This window comes from Syzygium oleosum, unplaced genomic scaffold (assembly GCF_021117445.2).
Source record: "Syzygium oleosum isolate NSW1041296 unplaced genomic scaffold, Sole_v2.1 Sole_v2.05, whole genome shotgun sequence".
NCBI lineage: Eukaryota > Viridiplantae > Streptophyta > Magnoliopsida > Myrtales > Myrtaceae > Syzygium > Syzygium oleosum.
The window spans coordinates 6,290,618-6,305,407 of NW_026607489.1; the positions used below are offsets into that span (position 1 = coordinate 6,290,618).

At 38.9% G+C, this 14,790-nt stretch overlaps 1 protein-coding gene across 2 annotated transcripts; it reads right to left on the minus strand.

Annotated features, from left to right (window-relative positions):
* Positions 1 to 1,388: 1,388 nt before the first annotated feature.
* On the minus strand, positions 1,389 to 13,637 carry LOC115676345 (uncharacterized). 2 transcript variants are annotated; one of them, XM_030599228.2, is made up of 12 exons: positions 13,467 to 13,637; positions 13,039 to 13,179; positions 12,600 to 12,717; positions 12,127 to 12,223; positions 11,658 to 11,764; positions 10,748 to 10,870; positions 10,398 to 10,551; positions 9,645 to 9,705; positions 9,182 to 9,561; positions 4,621 to 6,232; positions 2,441 to 2,835; positions 1,389 to 1,736 (listed from the first exon to the last, which is right to left on the minus strand). In XM_030599228.2, the coding sequence occupies exons 2-11, from the start codon at positions 13,164 to 13,166 to the stop codon at positions 2,589 to 2,591; spliced, it is 3,027 nt and encodes a 1,008-aa protein (XP_030455088.1). In that variant the 5' UTR covers positions 13,167 to 13,179; positions 13,467 to 13,637; the 3' UTR covers positions 1,389 to 1,736; positions 2,441 to 2,588. The 2 variants fall into 2 exon arrangements, with proteins under 2 accessions (XP_030455088.1, XP_056167496.1); XM_056311521.1 differs by lacking the exon at positions 13,467 to 13,637 and adding an exon at positions 13,284 to 13,451.
* Positions 13,638 to 14,790: the final 1,153 nt, after the last annotated feature.

The window sequence follows — 14,790 nt, forward strand, 5'->3', positions numbered from 1 at the left end:
TGTTCTTAAAATAGAAAAAGAACAGAAATGCGTTTGGTAACTATATAAAATTTCTTTTTATTAATAATATTTTAATAATATTTTGAATTTTTTAATATTTATTTCTTTTATTTCTCTTTTTTTTCTTTTTTTTTCTTTCTTTCCCCTTCCTTTCTTGGCCAGGGCCAGCGAGGGCATTGCGGCCCTCGCCGCCGCCCTTGCCGTCGCCACCCAGGTCCGTCGCCAACCCTAGCGAGGGCGAGGTCGGCCTCGCCTTGGCTGGGCGAGGCCGCGAGCCGCCTCGCCGGCGACCGATGAGGGCCGAGACGCCCTCGCCGGCCAACGGCGAGGGCCGCGACGACCTCGCCGGCCCTAGCCTATGGCCGGTCACCGGCGGCTGGTGGCCGGCGGGTGGCGAGGCCGAAGAACAACAACAACCAAAAAAAGAAAAAAACCAAGAAGAATCAGTTCTGAAAAAATTGTTCCAGAATCAAGAAGCTACTTTTTTTTTAATTCTTGATTCTGTTCCAAAACTGATTCTAGACATAATTTTTTGCAAAATTGTGCCCGGGCACAAAAAATTTAGCAAACGGATTTCTGTTCCCAAACTGATTCTGAGAACAAAAGAACAGAATCAATCACTATTTAGCAAGTTGCCAAATAGGTCCTAAGTTAACAACTTTATTCATCTTTAATGGAAAAAACCATAATTTGATGTGCAGTTTAATCAATTTAGGGGTAGATTGATCATGGCTATGTGGTTCCTTGGTTTTTGTGCATCTTTCGTTTTCCTCCTCTCTGGGACTTTTGTGCTAATTGAGAAATGATTGGCTGCGTACTGGCATCAGCATTTGGCAGGGTCAGACATGAGGAGAACTATACCACTGGAGTGGCAATATGGAGGCAGAGTGAGTATTCCATGACCAAAGTTGGTATGCTTTGAACCTTTCAAAATACACCAAATTGACTTAATATTAAATCACTGTATTTTTCAAATAATCAATTCGTTTCTATTTCAACTCTTTGAAAAGAAAGCAAAAGGTGCTCCTTTCCATACTTAATAAATGAACTTTTTCTGGTGAAGTCATTAGTATATGGTTACATCTGATAAGTTATGTGTGTTGATGGTGCCAATCGATTGGGCCCATTAATTCCATTCACAGCCAAAACATTCCTTCTTGCAGATGCCTTCAATGCTGTTGAACAGTGAGTACCATATCCCATTCGTTTGTGTTTTATTTGCTTCTACATATTAATGTGGAGAGAAAATACAGCTGGGTTTAAAGTACAAAGCAAACCAAACCAATCCTTTGAGAGAGAGAGAGATTTTGCTAGCTACATCTCAAATTTCAGAGTCAACCGCATTGGCAAAGCCAAAACCCACGTCGAAATTTCGTATGTCCGGTACCTTCGCCAAGGCCAAAAAGAAGAGACATTTGAATTGACAGATTCCAAACCAGAAGACATAAAAGCCACACTTGAAACATGATTGTTCTTTTTTAATCCCCAAATGTCAATCGTGTATATCTTACGGCACGTTTTTCCTTTGGGATTCTTTCTTCCTCATTCAGGTGATTGTCCAGATTTTGGTGCTACATGCAATCTGAGGCTCGTAATTCACGTAAGTTATGAAATTTTTGTATGTCTCACAATAGAAAAATGCAAATTGAATCTTCCTTCCAGCTCGCAAAATATCACCAGAAGGACACCAGCGCCACCAGATATACACATGCTTAGAACCAAACCATCACTGCGACCTGCATGAACAGCCCCAAGATACTATCAGAGCTAAAGCTGAATAGGTAGCCAAAAATGCTTAAGGAGGAAAAATATGTTCAACTGTTGGCAGCGGCTTAGACACAAGCAATTCACCAACAGACACTTGAGATATCCTGATTGATGAGATTTAAAGGGGAGGACAAATTAAGATGGGAAAATGGAGATCCCATTCCAGTCCACACTAAGCAGGAGGTCACTAAGAACTTCTCTGGGTTGCTCGAAGAAAACATTCATTGATTTGAAAAGCATTTAATGAGCCCCGAAAGTCCTTCCCAAGCACAAAGCAAGTTTCATTCCAGATCTTTTTTCAATCAGAAAAGTAGACTGCAAACTAAGATCCTCATCCTCGACAGTGAATAGTCTGCAACTTCTATTATTCACTAGGTAAATTGAAAGGAGTTCTCGAATATCGAAGCAAGGACTACGAACAGGATAGATAAAACAATCCATCTCATCCCTGACCATTTTTTCTAAAGCAAAGGTGCAAACCCAGTCAAAAGTAAGAGACTTCAGATTATGGAAACAGGAAGGGGAATCACCTAAATCAATGAAAAAGCTGCATTATTCCTTATGTATCATGTAAAGTACATAGATAGTGACTTAGCAAATGAGATCGACTAGTAGAAGCTAAATGCATTAAACGAACTAGAATATAAACAATAAAGTAAATCTCTATCTTTACCTTGCACTCTGTCGAGCTTAAAAGTAGACGGCCAGCCTTAAAAACAGCCAGAGTAACCGTGGTATGAGGGACATCAAAATCATATCTTCTTAGAATTTGGCACAATACTCTTCATCAAATGTCATCCGAGCTAGAACACAGGAGAAAGCTATTTAATTGCAAAAGCTGCAGAGGCAGCTGAGGCCTCTGCTATCAGTGATATTGGTTGGCGAGCTTGCAAGCAAGCACCGATATCAAAGGGGTGCAACTCAGAACCATCGAAAAGGAGATTTACACCAGGAAGTATTACTTCTCTGCCATCAGCTTCATCCAGTTCAGCCTTCATTGCAGTTGTTGAAGCCGCTTCTTCATCAGGCCTTATGGCTGCTTCACAAACGGGGGCTAGAGCATATGATCTGCAGATTTATCCAAAAAATTGACATTAGACATTGTCGTATCTATTAAAGCAAAGCATGGTCACTCTCGCTTCTATGATTGCAAAAGCACACTAGCACGTGAATGGAGCACATACAAATGTGCAAATGATTCCTTCACAAAAAAACCCATGCACTAACTTCTCCATACTTCGTTTATAACACCTCACGTTCTACATGTAAGCACATAAGCGGCATCCTATAGAACATGTCTCTAGGTCCATGCAATAGGTATGCCATCCGCAAAGATAAATATGGTAATAGAAAAAGATATGGATCTGATTTACAGGGATTTTCCTGTTTCATCAAGAGAAAATAATTTCAATATTTAATCATGTAAGGCAATCGCATTCAGCTTTAAACTTGTATCCAAGCAATAAAATACAAGTGCAGAAAGCACAGGCACTGCCTAAACAGTACCTCCCCTATCAAATTCCACCATTACCAAATCGTCCAGCATCCAACTCAGGCAAACGAACACCTGGATGTTCTACATGAAAAGGAAAATTTCTATCCACAAAGCTCTAAAAACTCATGGTCCATTCCAAACACTAGGAACAACTTTTAATGCAGCACAAGCCACGTTCCCATCTGGCATCTAGCTTAAGCAAACTTTCGAGGATTGTAGAATCCTTTATATTTTACTTACAGCATCATATCTAAGCAAACAGCTCCATGTTTACATTGCCAAAAGCAATCAGCCAATGCAATAAGCAACAGCATTCTAGTGGTTAAAGATTCATCCAGTATCATCATCGATATCCTCTCACCCTCAAGTTATTTCAAAACAGGTAGGATCAGGTACACATATTTCTCTTACCTTGTAAATTTTAATTAGCAACAAAAGCATGCTCAGCATCAAATGCACACACCTTTAACGGAACCATATGGAATTTGTAGAAAATATTGTACAGAAATATAATCAAATGACATAAGATAATATACCGCCAACCACACTTCATGAAGAAGGATTTGATAATATCCTTGTTATCGTTACTTATCTATTGAAAAGAGTATGTTTTTGTCGATAGCATCTTAGCCTCACCGAAAGCTCTCTCAATTAACTCCATAGTGAACAGAACATGCAAATCAGAATGAGAAAAAAATGCAGAGAAGAATTTGAAGCACACTTTGTACAAGTTGAATCAATTAATCCTAAGCAAGAGTATCTGCAAGAATAACCCATGTAACTTCCTCAAATTCAAAATATTTATCATTTGAAGAGGAGACTCCCGAAAAGATATTTGCAATCCTTTATAAAATAGTATTTTCCTCCAATGGGAGGATAAAGTTTACATGTGTAGGCACTTTTTCTTCATCAATAATACCTGTGAAGCTACTGAATTCATATTAGTAATCACTACTAGCACAGATACGATCATGGCCTGATCAATGTACATTAATAATAAAGTTTATCAAATTGATTGCTACAAAATATACACAAAAGTCCTCCCACGCATGAAAGCGGGAATTTAAGCAACTCAAGGCTAGTAAGGAAGTCTAGAATACTAGAAGGCTTGATGGTTCAGCAGGCCAAACTGAGGATTCTCGAATATTTTGTCCACACCTTCTCAAAACGGAAACTATCCGTTCTATTGGGTGTAAAGAGCTATTGAGATATCACACAGATAGCATTCCAACCCCGCATGGAAATTTATGCAGTCATAAATCATTTGGAAAAAAAGGAATTGATGCTGGAGACTGACACAACGTATCAAAGCATGTCTCACATGTAAAGACAGTAAAGTAAGATTTACAAAGACAGACCTAAGAATGCTGCCATCAAAGCTCAGGACTTCAGTGCGGCAACGCTGTCTGTTAGCAAGTTTCAATCTCTGACGCTCACTTGAGGCACCAGAAATCGGTGAAGAAGGATCCACTAGTGGATTCCACCTTCCACTAGCATAGGTTATTAGTTGTCGAGATTTCTCCTTAGATTGCTCTTTCTGATACAGAAGTTTAGCAGCTGGACCTGTTGCTTGGTACTCTGCACAGACATCACGCAGCTTTTTCCTTAACCCTTGCATTGCATCATGATGCTCTGTAAGTGAATCTGTTTGAAGAACTTGAGATGAGACCACTCTTTTACATATAAGGTTGCATAGTTTTGGACTGAAAAGTGGAATGCCAAATTCCACACTCAAAGGGACCCATTCATACTTCTCGTCATCAGGAGAAAAGCAGTCCGAGTCTCTTTCTTTAAAAAGTCTTAACAGACGGATATAACCAATCATTCCCAACTCTATCTTGTTTGCAAGAACATTCAACAAAGAGTTCAATTTTGAACTCTCTCCTGCAGATAGCCCCAATTCTTCACCAATAAAAGCAACTGAACCATCAAAGTTTCTCAACGGCAAAGGGACATCCATAGTGATGATTCTACCGGATTTATCAAGGTCACACCTACTTAATGATTGGACCAATACAGCCGAATACTTGAGAAGTGAATTCAAGCAGTGTAAAAGTACACTTCCTTTAACTAGATTTCCCTCAAACTTGCCTCCAAGACCTCCTACAGTAGAGCCATCCCAGGACCATATGAGTGCTTTCTCACAACCAGCCAGTGGTGCAGGAAGCAAGCGTAGACACTGCCCTTTCATCAGAACAACAGATAAAGGGCCACTAGCCACAGTTGAGTACAGCACCAATTTCATCCAAGGTGTCAATGATGAATAAGAGGGAGGACCAAAATGAATCGGACCTGATGGTCCAGGAAGAACTGAAGAAAATGGAAGAGGAACCATGGATACAACAACATCATAGTCACGAAGAAACAGTCGATCCAAAGTGGCTGGTGCAAGAGAAGCCAAGCTTTCACAGCGCAGAATATCCACACGATACTTCTTTAACCTCTTTGAAGTGTTTCTTCCTGTGTCTAATGCTTCATCTGGTGTCAACTTGTCATCATTTTGGATAGTTGTCTCCAAAATAGCAACCTCATTCACATAGTTACCGTCTTCTGATATATTGATGGACGACATCTCTTCTGATATACTATTGGGCTCTGCAATAGGAGAATGGTCCTGGGGGATTTCAGATTTCATGGAATCATCCAAATTTAGCCCATTCTCAATTGTGTATGCTTGCCCTGGATTGTCATTCAAAGAGATCTCAACCACAAGAGAACTAGCCACTTCCTTGCTTGGACCAATATTGCCCATCTTACTGCAGACTTCATCCAGACTTGGACTGGTAGCAACACCCCCTGATTGCAGACATTCAAGAACACAGCGGAGGCTGAAGGCATGATTTGCAAATTCCTGCAGTTCTCCTTCAAATTTAGTTCCTTCCAAAGTACTTAGATCCTTGCAGAGATCAGCAATGCTAGCATGACCCAACTTTCCCGCTTCATATAATGTCACGGCATGAGATTTCAAACCTGATCATACAATTCAAGCAAGGACGCAACTATGAGAGAATGACAAACGCAAGGACATCGAAAGAATAATCAACACGAGTAAAAGAATTCCAAGAATTGGCAAACGGAATTCATAATGGACTAAAAGGAAAAAAGTTGACTAAAATAAGTCTTGAGGGTGGGGCCATTTCCACCCCATATGTGACTAAAGCACTCCATTTTCACTAAAGAGACAGATTTGCCCTTAATCATTCATTTTGAAAATAAAGTGACGGAACCTAAATTAATTCACTTTCCTTTGTTTTTATTTTTTGAAATTTTATTACAATGGGATCTAGTTGGCATAATTAAGAATAGCACGTGTTTTCTTTCTTTCTAATTTCTAAGTGGGTAAAACCATGCATACGTTGAACAACGCAATTTCCAAGAAGCTTAGTTGTTTCCATGTTGTCAAGCAAATTTATAAATTAATTGTCAACAAAAATACAGAAAAATTTAAAAACAAGCAACTTTTTAACACAATTATATTAACTTTTATTTTTGTTTTACATATCACTCACAAAATTCTTTCTTATCGATTGTTTTTTACAGACACATAATGGGATCACCTGATGAAACAACAAAAAAAGCCCTCTTAAAAGATTTGCCAAATTGAAACCACAATTACATATCCCAATGCGAAAATTTAAGAGATGAAAAATTTAATCAAAGTTGTCCATAATCTAAGAAAAGATTGTAACTAATACTTAAATTCCATTCAGTTTGGATTGATCATTAATGGAATATTTACAACAAAAGAAATCAAGGTGCCTCAACGTGCATTACTCTTGAAAATCATTGCTTTCAATGTATTTCTAGATGTTCATATAACTTCTAACATGCTCTATGTAAAAGTTTGTCACAGACGGTAGAATATAAATCACCAATTCTTTGATATAGTAAATTAAAACACTTAATTTTTTTATGATTAATTAAATAACAAATTCACCATAAAAGAGAGACGAGAATGGACACATTGCGATAAGAGCAATGATGAAGAAGATACTACTTTTTTTATGTTCTAAACAGCAATAAGTTAAAATTTGAAAGAAACCCATAATAGGAAATAACTAGATTGTAGGACACTGCAAATAGGTGGATTTAATCATGTTGGGGGTGGAAATAGCACCCCTCTTTGTTTGTCAAATTGCCATTCTCTTATCTGTGCTCCTAGAAATAAGACATTGGACTAAAAATCTAACAATATTATATCTATGCACCTAAAAGGTACAACAATTAATAGCTAGAGTAGATTAAACCGCTTGGCCAATGAAATTCATCATGTAGACCTCATGGATATAGTACACTATGAACCGCAAGAGTTCCTGTTTTTCACTAGTGGACGTCATGTTTAATTCAATTCCAGTAAAGTTGCATATTGCTACTTTCCCAAGTGCAAGTCTACTTCCCAGCAATGTAGAAAAATTCTTTAATGAACGTCAGTTCAGGTAAATGCCAGCACTTTGTAAGCAGTAACAGTTTTTCTAAATAAATCAGTGACAGTCAAGTACTAAGAGAATATGTGTTTGCAGTACCAGCTTCTGGTTCATAAAAAGGTTGCACGGCTTTATTTTTTTCTTAAGCCAGATATTTGGGTTAACAAAACAAACTCAATTTAGCTCAACCAGACAAAACTTACTGTATAAAATTTAACTGAGCTCCTGCTTAGTGAATGATAGATTTGGTTTTGGTTATATGATGAGTCTTGATGTGAATGCTATCCTCAACCTACTGGACTCCTAATCTTGTAATGATTTAATGGGTCAGTACCCCCTGGGGCCTCTTACGAATTATATTTTACTGACAAGAAAAGTGTTTTGCTCCTTTCGATATGCATTCGATGCAGGGAGAACAAGTAGACAGATAGGAGGAGGAGAAATTGTGCATTCAGCTGGACACTTTAAACTTCTCTTGAAACATGACCTGTGCTTTTGCATAAGCTCATGAAGCTTTGATTGGTAAGTGACTTCTGTTTGGCCTCATAATGATATAGCATTTGAAAGCAGTATTTCGAAATTGGTGCCGTCAGAATTTAAGTAAAAGAGGAATCTTATATAGGAAGAAACATATGCCGTGTATCTCATGGGCTTAAGAGAGTGTCTGGGCAATAGCTACCATAATATTTACATTTGAAGCACAAAAGAGGGTGTTTGGGCAATTGCTACCATATTATTTTGGGAAAATGACACAAACAGTCCCTAAACTTTGGCTTACTGTGCAATTTGGTCCCTGAACTTTTAATTTGTTCAATATAGTCCCTGAACTTTAACCTAATGTTCAATGTGGTCCCTGAACTTTTAATTTGTTCAATATGGTCCTTCGACTTTTGGTACATGTTCAATTTAGTCCCTGAACTATATAAAATGTTCAATGTAGTCCCTGAACTTGAATTAATTGAAGGACTACATTGAACATTTTCATATAATTCAGGGACTAAATTGAACATGTACCAAAAATCTAGGGACCACATTGAACATTAGACCAAAGTTCAGGGACTACATTGAACAAATTAAAAGTGCAAGGACCAAATTGCACATTAGACCAAAGTTCAGGAACTGTGTGTCATTATCTCTATTACTTTTCACATTAAAGCACAAGTCCAGCACCATACAAACCTAACTTCTAGCCTTTTAGCTGTTTCTACGTTTTTTTTCTAGCTGTTAGGCCATAGTTAGCACTCTGTTGAGTAAGAAAACATAAGCCAAATGAAGGCTGGAGTCTTTTGCTCCTACTCAAGTAGCAACACAGGGGAAGCTAGTGTTTCAATTTGCTTCCACCACCAAAATTACTCTAAGATGCCATTTCAACCTCTTTCACTGACAACTCCTTCAACATCAATTTTGGAGCTAAACGCGAATCAAGAGTACAAAGCAAAGAAATTTTACATTCCTAGAAGATAAAAAGTTTTAAGAATTAGAAGTTCAAAGATACCTGGTGAAACAGATCCCATCATAAGGTAAGAGGTGATGTTAGCATCAACCACAAAAGCCACACAAACGTGGCCACTAGCTGGCCTATTGTATTCTGACCCTGAGACATCACCTTGTTGAGCAGCATCACTGTCTCCAAACATGTTTTCTGCGCCAATACTAGCATGCAAAGCATCTTCTTCACTCAATATGTTTCTTGGAGTTCCTGGAATGCTTGCCTCCTGAAGAACAGAGGCCGGATCAATCACTTTTATTGCCCATCCCAGACGACAAGCAAAAGAAGCAGCAGCCTGAAGCTGGAAAAGGTCAGCTTGTAACGTTGTGGCCAGTTCAGCAACCGTGGCATTCTCACTTGAGACCACAAAAACAGCGTAAAGCAACCTAGCAGACATCAAGATGAGATCTCATTAAAACTATTAAAGCAATAATTCAAGAAAGAACAAAGCCAAGAACCGCTGGCTTACTCCTCAATAGGGTCCTCGTACGACTGTTCCCTGTTGGAAACAAAACCTTCAAGCCTAGAAACTGGCATGCTCAAATGTTAACAACTGGAGGCACAGACATGATAATCAAACAGGCAAATTTAAAAGCAACAAAGAGCAATAAAGCCTAAAATGTAGTCACATTATAAGAGGTTATAAAAAATCACTATTGAAGAATTATCCTACATCGATTGACAATGAGTCCTAAATGCTCTTTATATTCATGCGGTCTCACTTCACCTAATAGCTTAAGCTTTTGGGTTGAACTTTCTAACATGGTATCAAAGCCAATGCTATCCCTTTCGCGAATGTGCATGGTAAAAATTCCATGTGAATGTGCGATGTCAAAATTTCACGTGCTGCTAGTAATCTGGCTTGCACATGAGTAGGGTTGTTGAAGAATTATCCCACATCGATTGACAACGGGTCATAAATGCTCTTTATATTCATGTGGTCTCCCTCTACCTAATAGCTTAAGTTTTTGGGTTGGACTTTCTAACAATCACTTTCTCGAGAGTTATAGCTTCAGGAAAATGTCTAAAGTCTATGCATGCCTTCAAACACAGGAATCATTAGATAATTGAGGTTCAAAGACACTATAAGATCCTTCACCCCAAAAAAAAAAAAAAGACACTATAAGATCCCGTATGGGAACAAATCATGGAATCAACTCTCTCAATATATGATGGATAGACAAGCACTGAAGTCCGAAAGGAGAATAAAACGCAAAATTACCTTTGAAACGATCATCAGGGTAAACTGGGGCATCAAAGTAAACTAGTCCCCGCCTATATAAACCCTTTATAATGTCCGGATCAAACAAAATATACGCATTTGCTTCTTCCTTGCAGATTTTATCGATCGTTGCCGTTTCTTCTTCTGAGAGTTTCTGAAGGGAAGTGCGTTCACAACTCATCAGCTCAAGAGCAAGATACGGATTAGTAGTAAATACAGGAACCACATCTTGCACCATTAAGGCTAAGTAAATAGATTGAGCGTCCAATCCAAAGCAAAAACTGTCTTTAACCACTCTCATGCTGAACAAACACAAAAAAAAAAAATGGAAGGATTACTAGATTTCATACCTTAAATTCCTCAAGGGTGAAGTTTACTAAACAAACTCCCCACCATGGTTCAATGGTAAAATCCACAGGTTGTGTAGGCAACATTTCTTTTGCAATGGACTTGTTCAGCTTCCACATAATTTTCTGGAAAGTTCAAAACAGACAAATAATAACTAGAATGGCTACTTTAGTTAATCGTCAGAATATGTTTGTGCAGCTTAGCAATAGCCAAAGAGAGACGACTTTTGAGAAAATCAATGACTCTAAGGCCCCTTCAAAACAGAATATAAGAATCCATCAGCAGCTAGAAACATAAGTTTTCCAGTGATACTACTTATGCAATAGTCCTTAGACAAACGAATGGCCTAGATATTGAATAAGTATCACAAACATGTCCCATACACAACCGGTTCCTAAATAGAGCAGATGGTCAAGATTGAATTTCACTGTACCACAGACAGTTAATGCAAAAACAAAGTAAGACTTGTGTAAAGTGACATCCGGCAATGCATAACATCTGCCCATAAAGAAGAGAACACGTGAACTAATACTGAGACAAAAAGAGGCAAACTACGAAGAAAACACACAATGTCATTACTTTCAAATAGTGAGCAAAAATCTATATTCCAGATTTAGGAAAATTACATGTGAGTATTCTTATCTAATTCAAAGTTTCAGGTCATTCACTCCGATACTGTAAAAGGGCAGATTCCCAATACTCCAAAAGGTTGGAATCCCGATAAGTTTGACTACCTTACGTGTTTCAAGCTGAAGTAGTAAAATCATACAGACATCATGGCCACACTTTTAATTCTTATAACATGGTGAGGCAGAGCACGAGGAAGAATATGGTGGCAAATGGTCTCCTAATATTTTCATATAGTTTATTCCAACCAAGTACTCTAAAGAAAGTGCACATGCTATCCGGTACCTTGGATCTGCACTTGTTCATAATATCGATAAATTCATTTCTCCCTATTCCTGTTAGTCGCAAGGCATCCGCAGCACTAAAATTTGGAATGCTGTCATAAGGTTGCTCTACAATCAAAATGAAACAATAAAACATGTGTCTGTCAGCTTCTCAACATCTTGCAGTTAAGCATGTTTAGATAATCATATGCAGAATCTTTTGGGAAAACCAGATCATAAGATCATATCCATTACACTATCTGGTGGAGCAACAGCAACCCCTATCAGACAAATACTCAGTCAATTACTGTTTTTGTGATTTTTTTTTCACCAACCACAGAATTAGAAATGACAACTGGCAGTTGTAAGTTCAAGGTCATCCAATAGACATCATAGGCCTCAACTTATTAGCTATATTAGCACAGAAAAAGTTTCAACGCCACATTTTTTGCTTCTCACTTCAGAATCTCAAAAAGGAAATACAAAATTACCATTCTTCATGACCTCAAATATCATGTCGCAGTAATATCTGAAAGGTGATATCCTCATGACACGGCAAACATACTCTGCTAGGTGGTAGGGAAACAGCTGCACAGCATAAATCAACCGGTGAATGGTGTTAGTGCTGACCGTACGTAAAGTAAGTGTATCGCAGGTGTATCGATACTGTTCAAAAATTTCCAATGTCAAATGCAAAGAAACCTGGCCAATTACAAAAGATTGTCATAATCAACGTCACTAGAACTGACATGTTATTGCCAGGGTGAAAGGAGACAATAATTATACACGCTAAGATAATTATAGTCATGTAACCTCCAAATCTATATTGAACGACAGTTCTTTTAAAAATTTATGAAGCAAGAACATCTGATACCAGCCCAGCTCACAGTTCCTTTTAAGACCATAAAACATGACCATGATATCTAAATCAAAGAGATCCATAAAAATCCATAATGACACTCACTGCCAAGTTCCTTCGCAGGTACCGCATCATGTCTTCATAATACTCGCTTTCTTTGCAAACTTTACGAGCAAAGCAGGTATTCCACTGCAGCCTTTTCTTTATGCAATGTTCGATAATCCTACAAGAGTAAGAACATGGGAAGACGCGTCAATATGCAGGAAGGTTCATGTAAGTAACACACAAACTTCAAATCATCGAAAAGGGATCAGACAATTGGAAGGGAGGCGTCATTATCAAGGAACCAAACAATGATCAAATTGTTGCCCTTCTTTTAAAACCCTTTACAGTCATCTGGTTCAATCTGCTTCATTCGCAAAACCAATTTTTTTCAGCAGCTTCATGTGCCCTTAGCCGCCATTATGATCAGATCCCTCCAATAAGGATCAGAACGAGCCGAGAACTACGGGGGGGAAAAGACCGTTACTTTACCGACACTGACCTTCGGTGCCATTCTTCTTTAGAAGAGAGAGTGGCTTGGAGTCGTTTAGGGAGGCTCTCCCAGGGGCACTCCTCCTTGATCGCTTTCAAGATCAGCTGCTCCTCGACCGTGGCGGGCACCCGCTGCATTGTCCCCCGCTTCCTGGAAAAACCAACAACCGCCGCATCACCTTTCACAGAACCATTCAACAAGGCCAACACGTAGCCACATCCCACGCCACCGACCCAGCAAAATCGGGAACAAACCCAGACAAAAGAAACGCGGGCTGCATCAAGATAGCGCCGCTTCTCAGGAGAAGGTTTAGAAATGCGAGCTCGCGCTACACTAATGCAGCCGGACGTGCATCATCATCGTCGCAAGTCACAACCAGAGGGGCTCGAATGCGGGAAAAGAAGCCGGAAACTGCGAAAGAACTGGGACACACGTACCTGGGAGCTGCTGCGTTCGGTCAGATCGAGGAAAGGTTCGGACTTTGGAATTGCCTGAGCAACTTCTGGGAGATCGGAGATCTGGTCCGGAGGATGATGAGGAGACGAGCTCGATGAATTGTAAAATTCAGTGCATGATGATCCTGCTCGTCGTGACAAAGGCTTGACTCATTCCCGTAACTGTAAGATTTTCAGATTAATTTGGTTCCAGCAAAGCCCGTTAATCAGACCCGACCCGACCCGAGGTCCACTCCCGTTCGGGGCCCTTCATAAAATTCGGGTGAAGACCAGACACCATTTGGGCCCGTCTCGTCTAAGGTGCCTTCGTTTCGCAAAAAATGAGTGATTTGAAAAATAAAATTTCGAAAAATGATTGCTTTTGTCATTCAGAAAAATTAGTCGACGAACTATGTTTTCATTATAACTAATTATTCCTAGACGATGAAACAGTTTTCCATTTTTCTATTTTTATAAACAATACAAACGATTATTTTTTAAATTACTCATTTTTCATGAATTCACGATGAAATTGAAACAAGAATAAGGCCCAAGGATTACTTCGGTTTTGCAATTTGACCTTTGGCATGACCTTTAGAATTTTTCCTTTTTCTCCTTTAATAATGGAGTGTTGAGACCTATTGAGATAAACCCGAATGTGATACTGCAAAGTTTTTACATAACTTTAATTTCTGGTCCCAAGGCAAGCATCAATTTTTATAATAAGAACACTATGAGTATCATAATTTTCATATAATGCTCATTATGACTTTTTTTTCGCTCATTTGAGTGTTATATCGATGTAAAATCGTTCACTTGAGTGTTTATTCCGTCAATTCGTCTAACGTGGCTTTTTTCAAATTATATTTTGAATCCGACATGGCTTTTATAAGAAATTGAAGTCTGACGTGGAAAATTCTTCATCTAACGGGGCAAGAGCTACAAAACAACCACGTTTTTGGGGAAGACTTGACTCTCTCTCTCTCTCTATATCTCACTCCTTCCTTCATGAAATCGTAGAGAGAGTGTGAGAGAATCTATTTTAGAGTTAGGGTTCTTCATCAACGGATGGCACGAACCCTCTTCCCCTCCCTCGTTTGCTCTGAGAAACCCAATCGGTTTTGATAAATTTTGCCCCCGATTTCAGCATGAGGGTTCTTCACCGACTTTTTCAACTCCGGAGAAGTTTGCCCCGATTCATTATATTAGATTAGAGTTCTTCAAATAGATCTCCAAACAACGTCATTGACAAAATGCCGATGGCACTCGAGTAAATGATTATTAGAAGATGTGGCACTTAAACGAGCCGAAAAAAAAATTATAACAC

Excerpts from the sequence above, each read along its gene's own strand:
- LOC115676345 (XM_056311521.1), bottom strand. The coding sequence starts at position 13,309 with ATGCAGCCCGCGTTTCTTTTGTCTGG. Across the intron at positions 12,718-13,038 it reads AAAGAAGAATGGCACCGAAG|GATTATCGAACATTGCATAA; the intron begins GTCAGTGTCGGT and ends TTACTCTTGTAG. Across the intron at positions 6,233-9,181 it reads GATGGGATCTGTTTCACCAG|GTTTGAAATCTCATGCCGTG; the intron begins GTATCTTTGAAC and ends TTGTATGATCAG.